The sequence below is a fragment of the Coturnix japonica genome, chromosome Z (assembly GCF_054131305.1).
Source record: "Coturnix japonica strain WE chromosome Z, WE-NBRP24, whole genome shotgun sequence".
Taxonomy (NCBI): domain Eukaryota; kingdom Metazoa; phylum Chordata; class Aves; order Galliformes; family Phasianidae; genus Coturnix; species Coturnix japonica.
Genome location: NC_140702.1, coordinates 71244519 through 71265965, shown reverse-complemented (window position 1 = coordinate 71265965; position 21447 = coordinate 71244519). Strand labels below are relative to the sequence as shown.

The 21447-nt window shown below is 35.5% G+C and overlaps 1 protein-coding gene across 6 annotated transcripts in view; it reads left to right on the top strand.

Annotated features, from left to right (window-relative positions):
• RIT2 (Ras like without CAAX 2) overlaps nt 1–8499 on the top strand; it is a 222351-nt gene extending 213852 nt beyond the window's left edge. For all 6 annotated transcript variants that reach the window (XM_032441362.2, XM_085528753.1, XM_032441364.2 and 3 more), the window contains one exon: nt 7193–8499. In XM_032441362.2, the coding sequence (XP_032297253.1) occupies nt 7193–7420 (228 nt within the window). In that variant the 3' untranslated portion in view covers nt 7421–8499. The remainder of the gene's footprint in view (nt 1–7192) is intronic.
• Nucleotides 8500–21447: the final 12948 nt, after the last annotated feature.

Here is a 21447-nt window from a genome sequence, read left to right as displayed (position 1 = left end):
TGTAATATGTTTCTACACTATCCATCCTCCATCTTCTGAAAGCAAACTCCAAACTGTAACAGAAACAATAGAAAACCTGTTATTTTCTGCACTGCTAAAGTTGTGTTTTCCTTCCTCTCAAAATGCAAAGATCAAGCTAAGAGTAAAAAGGAAAGTATATCTCAGCATCTATAAAGCAAGTGCTTTCAGAACATCTGGGAAAAGATGAGGGCTTCAGTTACCTTACTAATTCACTGTGTGGTGTTCCTGTACCATTCAGTCCATCAGGGAAACTTAGACAACAAAATGCAATCTTTTCCTCAGCCACACTCTGCTAATGAGGTCTGTTTTGGTCATTTGATAAACAATAATTCTGATATGTGAAAACAGTAAAAAGTGTCACAGAATGGTGAAGTAGAAAATAAAAACACGGAAAACTGGAGATATGTGAGACCAAAATGAATGTGTTTCAGCACCTTCACCATTACAATTAATTGTACAGTAGCATTTATCTCATCTAAGCAAAACCAAGCCTGCAGAATTCACTTCTGTGAAGTAAGAATGATATTTGTCCAAATAATAATTTCTGAAGAATTCTAAGTGGATTTAGGAACAGTAGTGTTGACATAAATTCTCCTGGCAGTATTCTGCAGCGTTAGTCATTTGCTGTTCAGTTTGCTGAAAAGAAGTGTTTGTATCCCCAAGGACTGAGGACAACACTTTAGGTGTAAATGTTTGGTTGGTTGAAAACTGCTGGTTTATATCAGCTGAAACTATTGTGGATTTTGGTCAAATCTTGAGTAAAGCAAACTGCAATTCCAAGTAATATTTTTAAGCAATAACTCACACTCAAATTCAGTTAAAGATTCTGAAACAAAACAGAATGTTTTTATTGAGGGAAATGGAAATTGGGGTGTTTAACAACAAATATATGTACTTTTTACTTTCTAATTTTTGTACATTTGTTCAAAACTGAAACAGTCATGCTAAATACCTCATCACAGAGAGGGAAAAATAACCACTTATAAAGCTCAGTCTTCAACACTTCTTTCAGCCTGAATTTATTTCAATTTGATCTGGTTTTCCGTTCCATTCACAAGTGTACTTTTTGTGGCAAAAATACCATAGAAAGTTTATAATTGTAAATATATGAAGAAAAAGAAGAAGGGCAAAACATCTTAGAACAGTATTTCTTCTTTTAAGTAATACAAATAGCAACTGTGCCACTTGTGCTAAAAAAGACAGGAAGAAAAACTGAATTTTCTGCTCTGTTACTGCTCAGGTTTTCATACCCAACCCACTGCTGAAAGATGTGAATACTTGATCTTTGACTTGAACAACAGCATTTCACACTTGGAAAGATTCTTAAAACAGACACTAGAACATCTTTGCCACCATGGATATTTATACAGTTCTTGCCTATGGAAAAATAAAAGCTAGATACAATAGATCTGCTTTTGGGACTAGCCTACAAACTGCTTAAAACAGGAATTAAATGCTTTACAGTGAAAGCATTTATCTTTAGGAAAGGAAGCAGGTAACATAGGGATGCTCAGATCAACCTTAATTGGACTCTGTCCCATCTATCAAAATGATGAGTTTGTCCCTGTCCAGATTACAGGGTAGGTCCCTGATGTCCATCTATGGTGGGTGGCCAGGGACTAACTATTTTTTTCCTGGTGCCTTAGACACATTGATGAACTTGGTATAGTGAAAACTGAGTATCTCTAGTCATTGCTCATCATTAAGAAGACATCTCACAGCTGTTCTGTGGGAGTGCCTTAGGCAGAAGCTCAGTTGTCAGAGCTAGGATCAATAAAATTATCATTCATGTCAGACAGAAAGTGTATTGTGTATATATATGTGTGTGTGTGTGTGTGTGTGTGTATGTATATTACTTTTTGTTTTTTGGAATGGCAGTCAATTTCTAGACCCACAAGATGATTTTTTTACCTTTTCTCCTGGCAAATATGCTTAGTGCAGATCCAGGTCTCTGGCAATAATTTTATTTTTCCATCTCCTTTTTCCCATGGCATATTGTAGATTTATATCCACAACAAACATTCATTCTGTTTTTTTCTAGCATATTTATAGAATTTAAGGGAAGGGATTTGAATAGGTGTTTCCAGATCGTATTCCTGTCTCCAAACTGAAATCTGGATGCAGATACAAAATCTAGCATCTGGTTTCTTGTTTTCTAGAACAGGGCTTCTTAGAAAAGAAGACAAAACAAAAAAATAAAAAAAACAAACAAGCAAACAGATTGATTATGATTAAGACACCTAAATATAAAAGGAAGGAATACTGATCTTTCCTAGACATTATTCAGAACGCTTGTGACTTCCTGCTCCTCTCATTACCTGGTTTCAGAAAAACAAGGTTGCTCAAGATGCTGCTTCCTTATGTTCCCAAAAGGTTATCTTTTGTTTATAGTTCACATAAATTACTGCCTGTCAAAAATACTGTCCTTGTAGAGCTTGATCAGCAGTCACTGAATTTCTTCCCCTTAGCCTCAGTGGGACTTGTATGAATACTGTGTTCAGAGATGTGTATTCTTCTGTCTCTTAGACCAATATCTCCAAGAAAGAGACTTCTCAGAACCAATTTTTTTGGTTATAAAGTGAAACTGTTTCCCATTGCAAACTTAATGAGGGCTGCCAGGGTGAAAGTCTCAGCAATAAATGTTCACAGAATCCTTTTGTATTCCGTGTGCAGGTTTCTCCATGAGAGTTGGGATCTGCTAATCACAAAGAGAACATAGCAAAAACTATCTAACGCAGATGATGCTATTGTAGAGAATAGATGCTCAAGCAGAAATGCATTGTTAATGAGTAGTTAATTCTGCTAATAATAAAATATTTGTCAAACATTCTACTTTAAGACACTCCTTTTCCTGCTTTGACCAAAAGCAGACCAGAGGCAAAGCTAAACAGAAAAGAGGCTGATCCTGGGGTAGATTTCCAGATAATGACAGTTGAAGCGCAGAAGTGGATCATATGATTTATTTGCACTTTCCTTCTCAGAACCAGGTATTACATTCTGTATATGAGTCTAGTGATTGCCAGTACCTCCCCACCCACTGTCCATCTCCAGCAGATTCCTTTTGGTTGTGTAGGAGCAAACCTTAGTGGGGAACTGGCTGTCTTGAAGATGGCAGCTCATCCATCATGGCTTTCACAATCTGTCAGCGTTGCATTTAATCTCACTTGTAATTTTCCAGGGAGGCTTGCAAAAGCCACAAACAGAATCTTAATGCTATAAAATGCTGCTTGTAGACAGTAAATGCTTTCTACCTGGATGAAGATGTGCTCCTTTCAAGCTGCCCTGAGACATCCTGAGATGAAAATCTCCCAAATTCAGCTTACAGTCTCATGAGCACAGATCAAATTCTGCTATAGCTGGTGCATCTTCTCTGTAAAATTACATAAATCTAACTGGATGCTTAAAATAAAGAAGCCATGAAAAGACTGTTTTCCCAGGGGTCCAAAGCATCCATGAGGCTCCACTACCCACTTCATGAATTTGTCCTTCTGGAGTAACTTTCACTTAGTTACATGGTGAGCTTCACAGCCTTCTATGAACCATTATCCAACCCACACCCACAGCTTTTAAATGAAGTTTGGACTCAGTAAGATTGTGCCAACTCTTAAATCTTAATCTTTCATTATCTTCACTACAACATCCTTTCTTCTTCATTCCTCTCTTAGGTTTACTTATAAAGGAATGAGTGAAAGTGGAATCAATATAACCAGAATTATTCTCTGGGAAACAACGCCAGATTCAATCACAGAATGATGCTCTGAAAATGAGATATAAAGCTCTGCTTCCCAGATATATGTTCAATAGTACAACCTCGATCCCTGACCTGTCTGTGTCACACTGACATATCATATCATCTCTTGATACAGACCCACAGAAGTTGCAATTTGTCAACAAGTCCCTGAGCTGTGCAGATCTGATTTGGATTTCAACTATATAGTTTCTCTCATAGCAATAAGATGGGAACAAGGAAAATCCCTGGAATTATGTGGATGCCAGTGACCTCACCGAGGATTTTATCCCTTGTTTCTCATTCCAGAGAGACCCACTCTCTAGACAAAGTTATGAACTGAAATAATGTGTTCTTTTCCTCTAGATATCCTCCTGCATATTTTCCTCAGCAAACAGATTAATAAAATTACTATCACAGTATTTTTATGGGTGATGGAAGTGGCGGTTGTTATTGTGACAACATTAGATTTCTGAGAAGCTTATTTTCACCCTTGAAGCTGAAAACCTTAGCCAAAATGTCCTCTCTGTCTGTCTGTCTGTCTGTCTATCTATGTATTTGTGCCAGGTGTTCTCCCTGTACTGAATTTCTTCATCAAATCTCATCAAAGCACTTAGTCAATTCCAGCGGGCAAGGTTAAGAAAAATACCAGGCTTTGAAATTAACTATTTTCATTAATATCATTAATGTTGTTTCCATAGTTTGTAAAAAAAAATATTTGGAGTTCAAAACATATGCTATTTTAATAGAAATTCTGCCAAATTTGGTCAAGTTATGAAACTATGACAACATGGAGACTGAGAAAAGTTTTGGTGCAATTTATTTCTCCTGAGTATCTTCCAGTTTCACAGAATCACAGAATCACCAAGGTTGGAAAAGACCCACAAGATTATCCAGTCCAACCAATCACCAATAGTTCTCATTAGACCATGCCCCTCAACACAATGTCCAAATGTTTTTACTGCTCTTTGTAGTCTTCTTTAATAAAAGACTGTAGAATGACTTCTCTGCAATTTTTCTTCCTCACTGGCTGGATAAAGTGCATGTTTTGGTCCTAGAATGGACAGATATGGGGGAAAGTAAAATAAAATAAAATAAAATAATAAAATAAAAAATGGAATTAGATAAGCAAGAAAAGAAAGTCATAGAGAAAAGGCAATTTTTTAATTTTTTTTTAAAATTTATTTATTTATTTTTTGGTCAGTTGCTTTTTTCTAAGTAGTATCCTGTTTGCACTCTAATTATATTTACAACCTTTGTTACTCTTTTAACATATTTCTGATTTTTTGTTTTTGTTTTTTGTCCTTTAGGTAATGAATGCATTAAAAAGTTCACTGAGATTACATCTCTTTGCAATGATTTGCTCCTAAATTCAGAATCTTTAAAAAACAAACAAAACCAAACAAACAAAAAACAAACAAACAAACAAAAGAAAACAAAACAAAAAAAGAAGATAAAAATAAATCATCCTTCAGCTCAAACAAGGCATTGCAAGAGAAAAGAAAAAAGAAAAAAAAAAATTAAAAATAAAAAAGTCCGAAATAGATCAGAATAGTTTTCTATACAGACAATCAATTTCTCAATGGTTCCCAATAGACACGTATTGAATCACACATTTTGCTTACACAGCTGCCCGGAGAAAAACAAGGACCATATTGCTACCCATCTCCTTTTGCTAAAGGTTGGCAATTATAGCAGCTGGAAAGCAATAACAATTTTTTCTTGTGTCAGCGAGTATTACTCAGGCTGGCACACAACCTCCCTGCTTACCCTTAAAATATTCTTAATTAAATTAAGATTAAAACTGTAATATATTGGTATGATCCCACTGATATTACAGATTTTGTGACTCAGTGGAAAGGTGATGAGCAGAAATTTTGTGGCCACATTACATAAGTATGTGCTAAATGCAGATTTAATAATTTGAGACTGGAATGAACCAACACTGTTTTTCATCCAGAATCTTATTTCTAAACATATGCAGCTTAACAGATAGATACAAAAAGTACAGTATGGTACTGCCAGAAGCCAATCATAAAAGATCATTCTCCTCATGGTAGGCATGAGGGAGATCATTTATACCATGAAACATCAGAGTTCATTTTCATAATAAATATAGATAGCGTTTTGGGTGTGTGAAGTTATAAAAAAGAGATAAAGTTGGTTCACTCCTGGTAGAGAGTAGCAACTTATACTTGTCATAACCTGGGATGTAGCCTTTCACAAAACTGTCTCAAACTTGTTTTTCATTTTTTATCCAGACAGTAGGAAAGTTCCTAAAAAGAGAGTCACAATATCTCAATACAAATGAAAACAAAGTCTGGAATTTATCATCTAGAAATTAAATACACTGTACTTTTCACCCATGTAGTTTAACGTTCAAATACTGAAAATAAAGGTTATTACACTGGTTGTTAAGTTAGTCTAAAATTTAGCTAGCTAGTAGCATTTGTTCTGCTGCAGACTTGTTGTATGATACTATGTAAGTCCCTAAAAGTGAAAGAAATATCGTTAGTTGTAGGCAATAATTACTCCTGATAACATTTAAATTCTACCTAAACCACAGAGTAATTACCATGAAGAACACTTTTGTTAGGGAATTAGCAGGCAGATGATCCAAGAACTAGCCAATAATTAAATTTTAGAAATTAAATCTCTGACTGAAAATTTTCTGACTAAAAAGAACTGTCTTGGTTCCTTCTAAATTCACAGTGACTTTTCACCTACAGCTCCTCAAAAAACAAAGACAAATTTCCTTGATCTTCTCTGAGAACAATGAGTACATGAAGCCATTTAGGGAAGACAATCATCTAAACACAAAATGGATTTCAGAACTTTGTACATCTCAGGCATGGGCTAAATGATAGGACTTACAGACCTGTCAGGCCCAAAATATTTAAAAGCAACAGAAGTATATATGTGACTGACCAAGAAGCAAAGCAAAACAAAACAAACAAAAGAAGTATTAAAGCAGATATGTTTTCAGCTTCAATTCAAGTTGCCTCCAGGATTCCAGGATTAGATAACTGCTGAAAAGGGATTTTCTTGGATCACAGTTCCACTAGAGTCTTTTTTGCCATCATGTCTAGTCTATAGAAAAAAGGAACCAGAGTACCAAATCATACAGGATTCTGCACAAAATAAGGAAATGTGTATGAAAAAAAAGGTGCATATGAAACAATATGAATATTGTCAGTAGGCTCTGTTCAGCCTTTTCACAGATTCAGTCTGATCATTTCACACATTTGTCTTGCCTATATGATTCTAATAGAATATATTCTCATTAAGATACTTGTTGGTGATTTTCCTCAAGAGTGACATTCCAATTGTACCCAAAAGTTCAACAAGAAAGAGTTATGAGCACATGTTTGTTCATAGAGTCTAAATTAGACAATATTTATAGACCTGTTTTTTGTTTGTTTCTGTTTTTGTTTCCCCATACAGGTTTCAACTGAAGAAGGAATGAACTTAGCCAGAGAATATTCTTGCTCCTTTTTTGAGACTTCAGCGGCCCTTCGGTTCTATATTGATGATGTGTTTCATGGACTAGTGAGGGAAATTCGAAGGAAAGAGTCCTCACTGACTGTGGCAGAGAAGAAGATGAAGAGGAAGGATAGTCTGTGGCGGAAGCTGAAAGGTTCACTGAGGAAGAAAAAGGAAAGCACAACTTGATGGAAATTCTTCATTAGTCACCCCTCAGGAGCTGTCCACAGCAACCTACAACTGTTCAAAAAATGCAACATTAGCACAGCATCTTCCAGAGCAGATCCTGGAGTTCTGTCCCTTCAGCACTCATGCAGAAGCAGTAGCTCCTTGAAGGCCCAGCTCACGTCACCCTGTGGCTCCTCTGTATTATAGATCAAGTCGCTTAGTATACCCTCTCAATCCTTCTCCTTTCTCTGAGCAGAGAAAATACTGTTTTCCATGTGGTCCCTGGATGGTCTTCTTTCTCTGTGGTCCCTGGCTAGGATTTAAGCTAGCAGCCAGTGCAGATCCAGCTACCACCAAGTCTAGAACAAGGGATGCGTCTATCACCTCTTCTCTTTGTGTGCATGAATCATTTCACCATCCCAGGAATGAGAAACATCTATTTCAGTGGACATTTGGACAGGGGAAAGAGTTTAGGATTTGACCTCCAGCTTTTCATTCACTTGTAGTTTTAGGATTAGATTGTCCTCAGCCCATGTGTGCGTATGAAATGGGACTAGAATTCTACAGGTTCACAATTTTGCCTCTCTTAGAGACCCACCATGACTGTTCTTTCCATTTATCAGGAAGGGTTGGCAAGAACAGCATAACTCCCACATTAGACAACCAGAAGGCTGCAGGACTACAGCTCTGTCTCCTCTTCATAAAACTAATCACAACTGGAAAGCAGAGGTACATCTTCCTGCAGACATGCAGTGAACTGATCACACATCAGCAGCATACAAAGGAGTACCAAAAAAACTCCACTGTCAGATACTTCCCAGAGCCTTCCCTAGAACAGCACAGACCTGTTCCGTGGTAACATCTGGAATACAGCATTCAGTCTTCAACTTACTATTCCTTGACCATTGAAGTGAATCATTTGATTGATCAAATGGAAGAGTCTTTTAAATATTCGTTTTAAAAGCTGGCATGAAATAGAATATAGTCTCATTGATTTTTTTTTTTTCCTACACTTCTTTAAATATTGAATTTATTTATAAATTTTACAATTTAATTGTGCATACATTTTGTTGAAGAATAAAGATCTTGAATTCCATTAAGCCAAGTTAGTATTCAGTGTTGTTTGTGTCTGGTCTGTGATAACCGATATCATTAGAAAAATCTGAGTATTCCTAAGTAATCTGTATTTTTTTCATTTTTCTTCTTTGATTCTTTTTCATCATTTGGACAAATTAATAATATTTTGGAGGAAAAAAAATAATTACATTTTGTAATTGGGGTAGCTCTTTTTTTTTTTTTTTTTTGCTGTGTTAAGTATGAAGAAGTTATGGTTTTATTAAAAAATTCACTTCATTCATACCTAGTATTTTATTCACTACCTTCCATTCCATTCAAGAAAATCCAGTAGTTTATTTTATCTTGTCAGAAATTTTCCATCAAAAGCATCACTTGAGCATTACAGTCAGGTCATATGCAGCTATATTTCTGCCCCTGACATATTCTTTTATAGCAATACAAACACACACATTCAAGGTGAATTTTCCTTTTCTTAACTTCAAAAGCACAACTCTGCATTTACATTACTGTAATTACTGTTATTATTTTACATGTACCACTATAAAGATTTTAGGTAAAGCTTCCTAGAGGCAGAGAGATGTGCTCATTGTAAGTGTTTCTGAGCTATGTGTTGATGGAGAGACAACAGGAGGCTACACTGAACAGATGGTGGATATGAGACTATAAATAACAAGAGGAAACATCTGTGACTGTTCCAGTACTGCACACTGCAAAGGGAGGAATGAAGCGGTTGTTCCACATGTAAGAGACCATAGAAATTACTGTCCTGAGAAACTGTGAGGGGTGCTCACTAGCATTTCTCAGGCAGATGCCTAAGCTTTGAATCACTTGAAAAACATTTAGCATTGGTTATTGTTTCACCTGCACTAATGAGACACAGTGCTGTCTCTGCTTTGTAATTTTAGGAGTAGCTTGCCTCTATCAGCTCAGAATACAAAGGAGTTGCATAAGGAAGGCGTGGACACAGTGTAAGACTAAGCTTTAAAGGAATTAACAAATTAAACATGCTCTTTTTCAATCATTAAGCTCGTGTGGCATGAAAAAAATATTTTTCCATACCAATAAAAAGTCTGCCTTCTCATCAAGGTTACCAGATACAAACTGCTGTTGGAATTGCTGCCTGGATCATACCAGATTCTGCCCTATGTGCTGCAACTGGTTAGGAAAGTACTAGCTGTTATCTGAAACCACATCAAGTATCATTTTGAGATTTTAACAAAACAGCTTGAGTAACCTTGATATTTTCAAATTACTAGTACTAATATAATTTACAATGTCATTACTTTTAGGTGTACTAAGCCCATGAAATGTTCAGGTTCTCAGTATCTCCACTGCTAACTCTTACATGCCAGACTATCAAAGCAGTTTTATACTAAGTTAGTCACTCCAAAAAGAATGAGACCTTCTGAGGATCTTCTGCTACATCTTCCATGAGCAATTTCAGTCATCAGAATACGTACTGGGCAGAGAGGTCTGAGTTAATCTCACTCCTTTTTAGTCACACAAAACTTGAGTATGGTATTTAGTCATTAAGTGACAGAGAGCTGCTTCTGCTGATTTGTCCTGTCTAGCGTGGAAGGTTAGCATGACATGAATCACTGACTAAAATGAATGCCTCTTTACAGCACATATATGTTGCTCCATAAAGTGCTGCTTGCTTCCAAGCCTAGTTCTCTGTTGGTTTGAAACAGGTGTAATAAATGCCATCGTTAACAATTTGTCCACACTTGACCTATATTAAAGGATGGTGCTGTAACTGCTTAGTGTTGAATATTGTCTCTGGAATGCCTGACCATCTTTTATTTTTTAAATAGGAATGCCATTCTGATTTATCGTCACCCAATTCTTCAATAATCTATAATAGTTAACCTCAGTTAATTGAGCAAAGCAGGTGGAAGTTATGGTCTGTGAGGCTAACATAAGACATAAATGCAGAAGGTGTTGGACACATCTGCTTAACCTAGTTAATCATTATAATTCCATCACAGAAGATTGAATTTAGGTAACAGACCTAGATGGCAAAGTTAAAAAAACAGTTGTTCTGTGTCTATAGACTTATATAGCTCTGACTAGTCTCTCATCTAAACACTTCTGGAAAATCTGAAGAAAGTAACTATTTTATTTTACTGTTTCCTACAGCTCCCTGAAGGTGGCAGTTATAATTTACCCCACTGTCAGACTGTGCTGTGGCTGGACGATAATTCAGCTTGCTTTCTTTGTAATTAAAGACCAATAATAAATTTTAATAATAGCAAAAAATAATGTAATAAATAATAAAATTAAAAATAAAATAATAAATCTTGCAGATGTATCCATAACGTCTCTTGGAAATACATACTATATGCTAGTTAATTAGCATTTTCCCCCACTTTGGGCATAACACATGTTGTATCTCATTGTGGAGTGATTACCTCTGGAGAAGGCTGTAAGTCAAGATGGACTGCTTCAGTGCTTTAAGTTTCCTTTTCTGTATGTTCTATGTATAGGTCTTAAGATTTAAACGGAGTTACCTCCTGTATTTCCTCACAACATCAACTCATATATTATATTAATAGTAAAATGTTTTTTACAAATTATTGAAGATAACATTTTACATATAAAATACAAAGACTATTTTGTCTTATTTATAAGAGTGCATAACTAGAACAAAAAGTAATTATCTTCCTCTGTCCACTATATAATTCATATCTCAACATGCCTCCATTCTGATACCTTCTTTGAAATTTGATTCCTCCCTGTATCATGACAAATGACAGGAAAACAAGTGAATGATGGCCCTCAGCAGAGTTTAGTGTCTCACAGTGATGATTTACATTCTATGACTATGTCAACGTCTTCTCCCTGATTGAACGTAATGCTCTCTGTGGGCCAGAAAGTGACATTTGTGATAAGCTAAATAGCTGTGTGTGGGTCTCCATGTCTCTGTAGAGATAGCGAAGATACCTACTCCAGCCATCTCAGGAGGTAATACTGAGATGACGGCATTAGATGTTAAAATTAAACTAAAAACCAGAAATTAATCTAATATAAAACCAAGTTTAATTAGCTGTAGGAATATAAGAGAATTGCCAGAATTTGTAGTAGCAATGGAAAGATGAAAGTCTAGAATAGACAGACATGTTAACCTAATACTTACAACATAACACCTACAGTGGCAGACGTATTTAAACACACACCCCCAAGGTATCTTACATATATAGGTGAGTATCATACACATTGCTTTTTGTTTACACCTCTGAAAAATCCCTAAAAATAATTAAATGGAAAAGCAAAATTACAGAATATTACTTTTATACAGAATTTAAATCTCTGTTTTCTAAAAATGGCATTTGGACAGAGTAGTGTCTTAGACCATTTCTGACATCTTTTTTAGACCTATTTCTAGTCTGATCTGTCCCTTCAAGTCTGAGCTCCTTCTTAGGATGTCTGACTGGCAAAATGATTTGTAATGGGGATGGCATTGTCTTACAGATGCTGTGAAAGTCACCCCAAGCGGCATTGTCCTGCACCTCTAGTCTGATTTATTGCTCCCTGATGTTCCTGTTTCTAAGCCTCCTCAATTTGAGCTCTCCAATTTTGTTACATCGTGCTGAATTATGAGGTTATTTTACGATGAGGACAAATGTCCACTGAAGAGCACCAAACTCATTTCATGATCTGAACTTTTCCCCCAAGAGGTAATAAAGACAAGATCATCCAGAGCCATTGCATCACCTACTGTATATCTTCTGTCAATAGATAATTAATGTGACAATGAGATTTTCCATTCTTGTACTTTGTCATGCATCATATTTTTTACAAAGCTTTAATCTTTACAACTGTTTCAGCAACTAGACCAAGACCAAAAGGAACATTATTTTTCATTGCTGTAGTTTGAACAGAATTCCAAGTGAAGAACAGTATTAGAAAGGTACATCAAAGTAAACCTTTATGCATATTTTGCTCTCATTGTTTTTCTTTATTTTTCATTTGTGTATTTGTGAGTGTGTGTGTGTGTGTGTTAAAGAAAACAGTATTGCTTTACCCTTATGCTTTTGATAAATTAATAGAAGAGGAAGGAAGTCTATTTTATGTCCCTAAATTTGGCAGGCAAAAGTTTAATATTTCCCTGCTTTTGCTGCATTCCACAAGCAAGAGAAAACTGCAATTCCTTGTTCTGTAAAGGATAAATTGAAACAGAGGTAGTAGATTAAAGATGCATATATATATTTTAATGGTGTTTTTGACTTTATTCAGTCAGTCCCTTTCAGTACCCCATCCTCTCAAAGACTTCTGGGCAGTTCCTTCCATTAGTTTCTCAACAACAGAAATTCATCAGGGCTGATCTCCCCTATTCCATTCAGATAAATTCACTGTTTTTCACATTTATTTCTTTTGCTGTGTTGGATTATTCAAATCAATGTAAAAGTTGGTCTGTGGTGCTTCTAACATACTGAAGATCCCGTATCTTTTATTTCCTTTATAAACCTTCCAATATTTTCAGTGCTAATACTAAGTAGAATGAGTAATATTTTTCAAGATAAACTCCTTCAAAGCCATACAGCTTACTGAGTAAGAGGTTGACAGTTTCTGCAAACTAACTTTGCCTGCATTGCTAGACACTGCTGAATAATCACAAGTGCCTCTTTATATAGGGCACTGAATGAATAAACTTGAACACTTAAGGTGCTCCATCATTCTAAGTGGGCAGCTCTTCTGAAGGCAATAGAAAAAAAAAAATAAAAATAATAAAATAAAATAAAAATCTTACATTTGATACACATCAAACTCTTGCAGAGAATTACACATTCTTTCATGACAATGAATATATTTCAGTAACACAGAATAAGGTGAGGTTTCTGTCCCTGAAAACTTTTAAAAGCCATAACCCAGAGTGCAAAACAATTTACAGAAGATGAAAAAGCGCAGAGTTTTAGTGATAGTAAGAACAGGCTTGAGTGGTACGGGAAAGCTCAGTATGAGTAAACAAGTGAAAATCAAGAGAACTGGGAAGGTCTCTCAACATTCTCCACTCCAGATGAGTCTTAACACCTTCTAGAAAGGAAACAACAACAGATATGATGACAAAAAGATAGAACAAAAGCTCAAGATGTCTGATTCAAGTGCACATCATAAAATTTTGACGGGGATACTACAAGGAGATGGCATGTAATAAGAATAATAGAGACTGATGTTGCAGATTTGTTGTGCCAGCAAGTGAAAGGGAGAGGTTAGAGGAATTACTGTTGTATAAATGCAAGACAGTAGGAAAACACACTTTAATAAAATAAAAAACAAAAATCGAAAAAAGAAATAATAATAATTAAAAAAAAAAAAAAAAGTAAAGAACAATGTACATAAGGAAAATAAATCAGGAAGAAGCAATACTCTGTGAAGTCTATGGGAAGTCTGGATTTTCTTCAGTGGAATATGCCTAAGCATTCTAATGAAAACCTGACTACAGGCATCTGTGCAATAAACTGCTTCTTCTTTTGATACTTAAGACAACAAATCTCTCTGGTTTCTGCTGGCTCCCTGTACTATGCATGCTTGAAAAATTGAAAACAGCTGGTTTCATCTGAACATTTGGGGAAAAAAGTGTGATTCTCAGATCTGTATTTTCGAAGGATAGTAGCAAAAGAACTCATTTATATGCCTCATAACTAACACAAATGATGAAATGATAGCTCCCTGCTGAAGATTTAAAATGGTGCTTCAGATATCTGGTTTCAGCTGGGAGAGCAGATACCAGTTTGCAACCAGTGCATGCAGATCATTCACTGCTGGCTTCTTCCCTCCCACTGTTCTCAGACCAGATGTTAATGAAAAATGTAGGAACCTGTTTCTGCTCTCCTGTTTAGCTATAAGGTGCTCACCAAATACTCCTAAGTCTTTATCTAGCAAAACTGGATGAGATCCAAGTTATCAGAGAATACAGCAGGGATGTCTTTAAGGAGGCAGAAGTTCAAAGGAGTACTTTGAAGAGTTCTTCGACCTATGTGGAGTTGATTATCATGATGTGGATGAAAGAAGAGAAGAAAAATAGATGAAACCACAAAGCCTGGGAGAATATGCTATACCTGCCAACAATAAACTTCAGAAGGACTTAAGTTATAGAAGCTGTAAAATATTGCTGTGATAAAACTTCTGAACTGGGATGGACCTCCAGGGAGTGCTGAGAAATTTGAGAACAGTCAGTACCATATCAGCTATTTCACCTGGCAGAGACTTTTCAATCCACTTGCCACACTGATTAAAATCATTATCAAGAATCAGAGTAATTCAAAGACATAGGAGAAAAAAAGACATAATGTGTCACAAAATGGCCTTAACTTAATGGATAAAAAGATGCAACTGCTTTGCTGACTGACCACCTTGTGACAGACTTTGTGAATCAAGAACAGGTCTGAATACTACTATTAAATTTACTCCATGTAAAATGGAATTATATTAATGTCAATAATTTCTTAAGATCACTGAATCATAGGGGTCGGAAGGGACTTCTAGTGCAACCCCAGCTAAAATAGGTTCCCTAGTGTAGGTTGCACAGAAACGGTTTGTCTTGAGTATCTCCACAGAAAGAGACTCCACAACTATTCTGGGCAGTAGAGTGATTACCCTCACAATATTTTTTCCTCATGTTTGTATGCAAAATCCTGTGTTGAAGTTTGTTTGTTGAAGCAATCTGTACTTACTGGATAGTGCCTTCCAGACCCCTTATGACTGAAACTCCATGTCCCCTTTTGCTGCCACACTATTCACGAGCAGAACCATGTTAATGCTGAAGAACAAAGTCTCAGGCCCTGCCATACAAACTTGCTCTCAGGTACACAGGGGGACAGAGGGGTCATGTAGGGGACAGAGACCAGCTGTAGAATGCAGAAAGAACTGACCATTTTCATCTACTGATCATAGGAGGCAGGTTACTATCCTGAAGCTGGTTCTTTCTCACTGGGTTCTTCCTCGCTGTGAGGAAGAACAAGAGCACCAGTACCCCTGGAAAGGCATCTCAAGGCATATGTGCTTCCCCAACCATCTTTTAGGAGCGCTCATCAAACATCAAGGGAATAAATGCCAGAATGCTGAAGTTATATAAAAGGTGGTTTTTGTTTGTTTGTTATTGTGTTTTTTTGTTTTGTTTTGTTTTGTTTTGTATTTCCCTCTCTCCTTTCCTTTTTTGGAATTATAATTGTTTTCATATGCTCTCTCTGTACATACTAAATAATATTGGAGACACTTATGTAGTCATATGAATGCACTGTCTTCAATCCCAAACTGTCTCTGTATTATAGCCACTACTCAAGCTAAAACAAGGAAGTGGGGAGGAAAAAAAAGAAAAAAGCGAGAGAGACCATGTTATTGTTATAATTGCTGCTAATAGTCACAGCATATATTTTCTGTCTGCCTCACTTAGTATCTCTCTGTTATTATTTTCCAAGGATTACAAGCTACTGCACACTTACAGTATAGAGAAAGTCAGAAAAAAATGCTTAATTTTCATATGCTATTTTCTACATCAAACAGGTACTAAATATATGTGTGTGTCAACTTTATGTTGCAATAATTTATGGTAAAGATGAACAGAATATTGGCACTTTCCAATCCATACAATAAAAGTGGCCCAAGAGGAGTTCTCTGGGAAGATCTGGGGTATATGCATTAACCTACAGTGATAGAAAGAAATCAGAAGTAAATAGAGATTCAATATTCAACCAATTTCCAACCAATGAGACATACTATTCAAGGGAACGGGTAAAGGCCTTAAAATTTAGGTCACCTATATTTAGGCAAGACAAAGTACTATGTCGTGTTCTACCAAGAACTATCACCTGAGCTTAATAGATCATTTTTTTCTCCAGATTTCACATTGCTACAGTGACTTGCAGCACTGCTGATTCTATTAAGTAATAATAATACAAAAAAGTGGATTTTAAAAGAGTATGAATATTATTTATATACATAAAATAAAGAAATTTTATATAAATAAAATACTAAATGCTTTAGAAAATAATGTGTAGAAAGGAATTCACATTGTTTATTTGCTTGTTTTCTGGCATGAAGGAGAAATATGATTAGGTCCCTGATTGGCATTCTCTAGATCTGTAACAAAGTCAGTTATAAATTAACAAGAAATTCAATTATTCCTTTTCTTAGAGAACTAACAACCATCCCAAGTAATTCTCATGCAGGTTTTCTATGTTACTGTCCCTCAATTTGCATCCCATCCAGCAGAAAATGTCATATGCACAACTGATAAACTATAAAGAAGCAACATTTTTTTTTTTTGTTTAATTCTACAATTCTTTGACAAAAAAAGAACTAAACTAGAACATTCAGATTTAATCAGTTCTTGATGATTTAAAGGTATTTCAGATAAGGGATTCTTTGTGGAAAAAGGTTTTAAAATCATTATTAGGAGTAGTAAATAAGTTTCTATGACGTCACCCTTGCCTATGCCATCTTCAGTGAGGCTTTTCCTCAATTTAAACATAGTCACAAGGTGCATCATTTCAGCCACTAAAAGTATGTGGATCTGAGAACATAAATAATATTTGCAGATCATGAATAAATAATGTACATTTCTGCCTACTTATGTATTAAGTTAAAAGAGGAATCAGAAATCTGTAAATTCCTGGCGGAAAATTTTGTTTGTTAAAATCATGATTTTCATGTTTGAAACCATTGATCTGGTTCAAGAACTGTTTTTTTCATTCCTTCAAAGGGTGTATTTTTTTAAATCATAAAAATATGTACAAGTTTTATTTACATTATTTATTTATTTATTTATTTATTTATTTTTCCTTATGTTGAGTCTTTTAACATGATTGGCAGTTGATTGGAAACAGGTTCAATGCTCATATTTACAAGGACTTTGTCTGGGCAGTCTTTTTATCTAATGGCAGTGACATTCCCCATGTTCCTACATAATATAATAGGCTTAAAGCAATGGTATTGCCTTCTGTTTTGTGCCAGAACAAATCCTCAATGAACCCCCTTCATGAACTAGCCCATGTTAGGTAAACCTGTGGAGCAGAAATGTCAAGGAGCAAAACAACAGCAGCAAAATGACAAATTTTCTGCCAGTTTAGTACTCAACATCCAGCAGCACATGGAGGAGGGTAGGGCTGCAGGATTTTTGAGGTTGATTGCTTTCAACTGCCTTAGAAATGCACTTTCAAGTCCCAGCTAGCCCTGTGCTTGTCAAACGTGTTTAAACATTAAAGAAAATGAAGAAATTAAAATATAGATATATATTTTTAACAAGTAATTATCTTTTTAAATTAAAGCTCTATTGAATTTGGCTTGGTGGAATGCATACATGATGGAAATTTATTTCTGAATATCCTTTTCCATTTTCCATCTATTTTAGGTTCTTTGCCCCTTGTCCAGGACAATATTATCACTCTTATTATTTAGCATCCTTCAACTATCAAATTTGAGATACATCTGCATTTATAATGGATCTCCCATTGCAGAAGGTACATTTTCAGCTTCATGCATTAAAGGCAAAAAGAAATCATAGTGCTGGAGTTATCCAGAATGTGTTTATCATTACAGAGAATTTGTTCAAATTCTTTTGTTACATTCTGGGGACATTCAAGTGACCCGGATACCTGGAAAGACCTTTAATGAGATGAGTAGACTCAGCTACAGTAAGAAGAGCATAAAAGTCATTTGAGCTCCTACTGTTGTAGAAAGGCACTTCTGCAGCTGGTCAGATAATGCCTCCCCTGTCTCATGATGTTGCCTCAAAGAGCAAAAGATATTTTGTTCAGTGTTATGGGAAAGTATATCCATATAATCTTTGTCCATTTTTGCTTGAAAATGTCTGCATGAGACACCTGTTTACAGCAGATGATATTTTTGTCCTTTGCAAACAACACACTACTTTAGTTCTTCTTTAATTGCCTACATCTGTAGTATGAAAAAATATGAGAACATAGATTAGAAAAAGAGTTTGGGACTGAACTTTTAAAACTAGACTTGCTATTATTTTGGGAAATATCTTGTCATCAGCCCCCCAAAAATGGTTACAGAATATGTTCAGTTCTTCAGTTCTTTATTTCTGGTTAATTTCTACAATACTTCTCACTCAAAAACAAAGAAATAAAGCTGTGGAAGATTGTGCACACAATTTCCAGAAAACCTGACATGTACTGAGGGGTGCAGCTTAGAAAAACTACGCAGAGCTCCTGCCAGACCTGGTCTCAGAACCTATAAACAGCAACCAAAGAACAAACCAGGTCTCATTTGGTGGTATTGCAGTGGAAGTGTGTGACACGGAGTGCATAAGTAACAAAGGTGTATTGTTGAATTCCTCCATTATGATTAAATTTCATCCACTGACATACATAGATACTTGTTGAAAATTTATGGGCTCCAAACAATGGGTGTGAAGATTGTGAAGTGACAAGTAGTGTGCTTCAGAAGTGGCAATAACAGTGTGAAAGACAAGTTAAGTTCTGGGTGACCATAAAGGTTTTTATGAGCATTGCATTTGGGCTCTTGTTCATTGCAGTTGAAAATAAAGAAGACATTCATAACAATATTGAAAAATAGTATTTATTAGCTGCAAATTTATTATGGAAAATAGTGTTATTGTGCCATTCGTACGTGCTGCATGTTCCTTGGAAATAAGTCGGCAGCAATAATTTCAGAGCATCTTATGTATAGCAATTAGTGCAATTATTAATTAGGTAAAAGTATAACCTTCAGTCTATTCAGATAACTGCATACAGTTTGAGAAGCTTATCCTTCCTTTTCATGTGGTCCATTGGCCAGAAGTTTGTTCTTTATCATCTCACCTCTGGAAGCAGTGCTGCACTGCAGAGGGAAATACTGTATTTGAAAAGGCCTCAGATTTCTGGGATCTTTGAAGTCTGGGCATATATCAAGAAAAAAAAGAAAAAAAAAAAGTAAGTTCCTATGATACAGCTAGTTTGGAGCTCTCAAGCAGCAAAGGAGTTGGACAGTGATTTTGGTGCATAGATTTCTTAAACTTCCTGCTGTCCTCCATTTTCACATCTTGTTCTGGAGCATTTTACTTCTATCACATTTGAAGCTTCAAATGGATTTTCTAGATGTGCATCTTTCTAACAAAACTGTGTAAGCAAGTAGATCTGCTGCTGAAGATTAAGAGTTTCTTCTAAGTGTGCCGTTTCTTGTTACATAAATGTGTTGCATTTTTATAAGATCTGTACTGTAATTAAAAGAATGACCAGTACGTGCAGTTATGTACACAAAAGCACTATCTCAGTGGAACAGTAGAAATAATTTTGCCAAGGTGATCCTGCTTTTTTTTTTTTTTTTTTTTTTTTTTTTTTTTTTTTTGATATTCTAAATGTACTGTGAGATGAAAACATTGTAATACAAAAGCACAGAAGCTGCACTTAAAATCTCAGCTGAGAAACTGGGACTTTTATTACAGTGATACTTCAGAGTATGAGGGCCAAACTGGTTGCTTTTCCTACTGACTTGAAAATAAAAATTCTTACACAGCCTGGAATATCTTCATATAGCAGCAGGTTTATATGAAGATATTGCTAGTTAACATATTTACATTACTCTGAGTTTTGTGTTTTTAAAAAATAATAATAATAATAATAAAAAAAATCCAAGTTCTGTTGGATTCAGATCAAAACATCCAGGCAAGCTTCCAGACAGTGGGTTGTTTCCCGAATGACAGTAATTTCACTAGTATATTTCTTGCAGCTCAGCCAACATGCTAAACCAAGTGCTTGCTAGTAGATTATGTTGGATAAATATTTTGTGCTCCCATAAAAATGAGTATGATAAGTGGTTTAATTCTGTTTCCTATAATAGGAGATCTGCCACTGGCATCACTATGAAGGGAATCAAAGCTTGTTCTTTATGCAACCCTAGTTCACAGTGTTCTTCTTTGACTGGCTGCATTTTGGGATTATTTTCTATTCATTATCTGTGTTTGAACAAGTAGAAATTGGCCACAAACAGACAGAGGATGAAGCATAACATAGCTTTGAGAGACTCGAAATATTTATTTTCTGTGAGAAAATGAGGAAGATATCAGTGAAAAGTGCAAAGAGAGGAAGATTCACAGTTGGACATTCTTCTCATCACTCTGTAACGTGAGACAGCCATGTTTAGCTGTGTCTCATTTAAGTTTTGTGCCTGTAAAGGTCAGGTAGATGTGCAGTGACTGCTACATAGAAAATCCTCTAAATTTTATGTACTTAGGCCTAAACATTTTAAGTTCAGTTCACTTGTTTTAAATTTACACATTCTGAAGGTGGAAACATCTGGCGGATCTCTGTCTTTGAGTTTTTCTTGTTATTTTTCCTTTTCTGAGTAAAACCTGAGTCAATACTAAGCACGAACTGTAGGATTTCGTTTTTATCTTGACATAATTGCTTCCTTAACTTTTTAATGTAGTCAGTATTTTTTGTATTTGCATGGGGAGTGAAAAAGGGTAAACATATAAGCTGTGTTAGAGACTGTTTCAGGGTGCTTTTTTATGTTATGGTACTTGTCTGGCATTTATATGTTTCTCTGTGTACCCTCTGGCATGCCAAGCACTCACATGTGGAACACACAAAGGTATTTTGAGAAGAGCCTGTTTTCTTTTTATGAATTTATTTTTAAATGTGGAAAACAGCCTTACACAAATGATCCATGTGGTTTAGAATCCTTAGTTGTTTAGTATTCGCTGCTAAATCTGCTCTCACGCATTGTCAGATGCAAGAACTGGAAGGCAAACTGCTAATGATCTTAAGGCATACAAGTTACACCCCAAGTAACACAGTAAATCTTTTCTAAATGGTTTTATCATTTCACTCCATGTAGAAAATTCACATCAATTTGAAAATTCTGAGCATGATCACAATTTGTTGTAGCAAAACATCATGAAAATTAAAAATAAATTGAAAAATGCAGAGAATATTCTATTTTCTCTTCACCTTTTCCAAGTAGACTACGGTTTTATAAACTAAAAATATTTTACTACATATTTTATT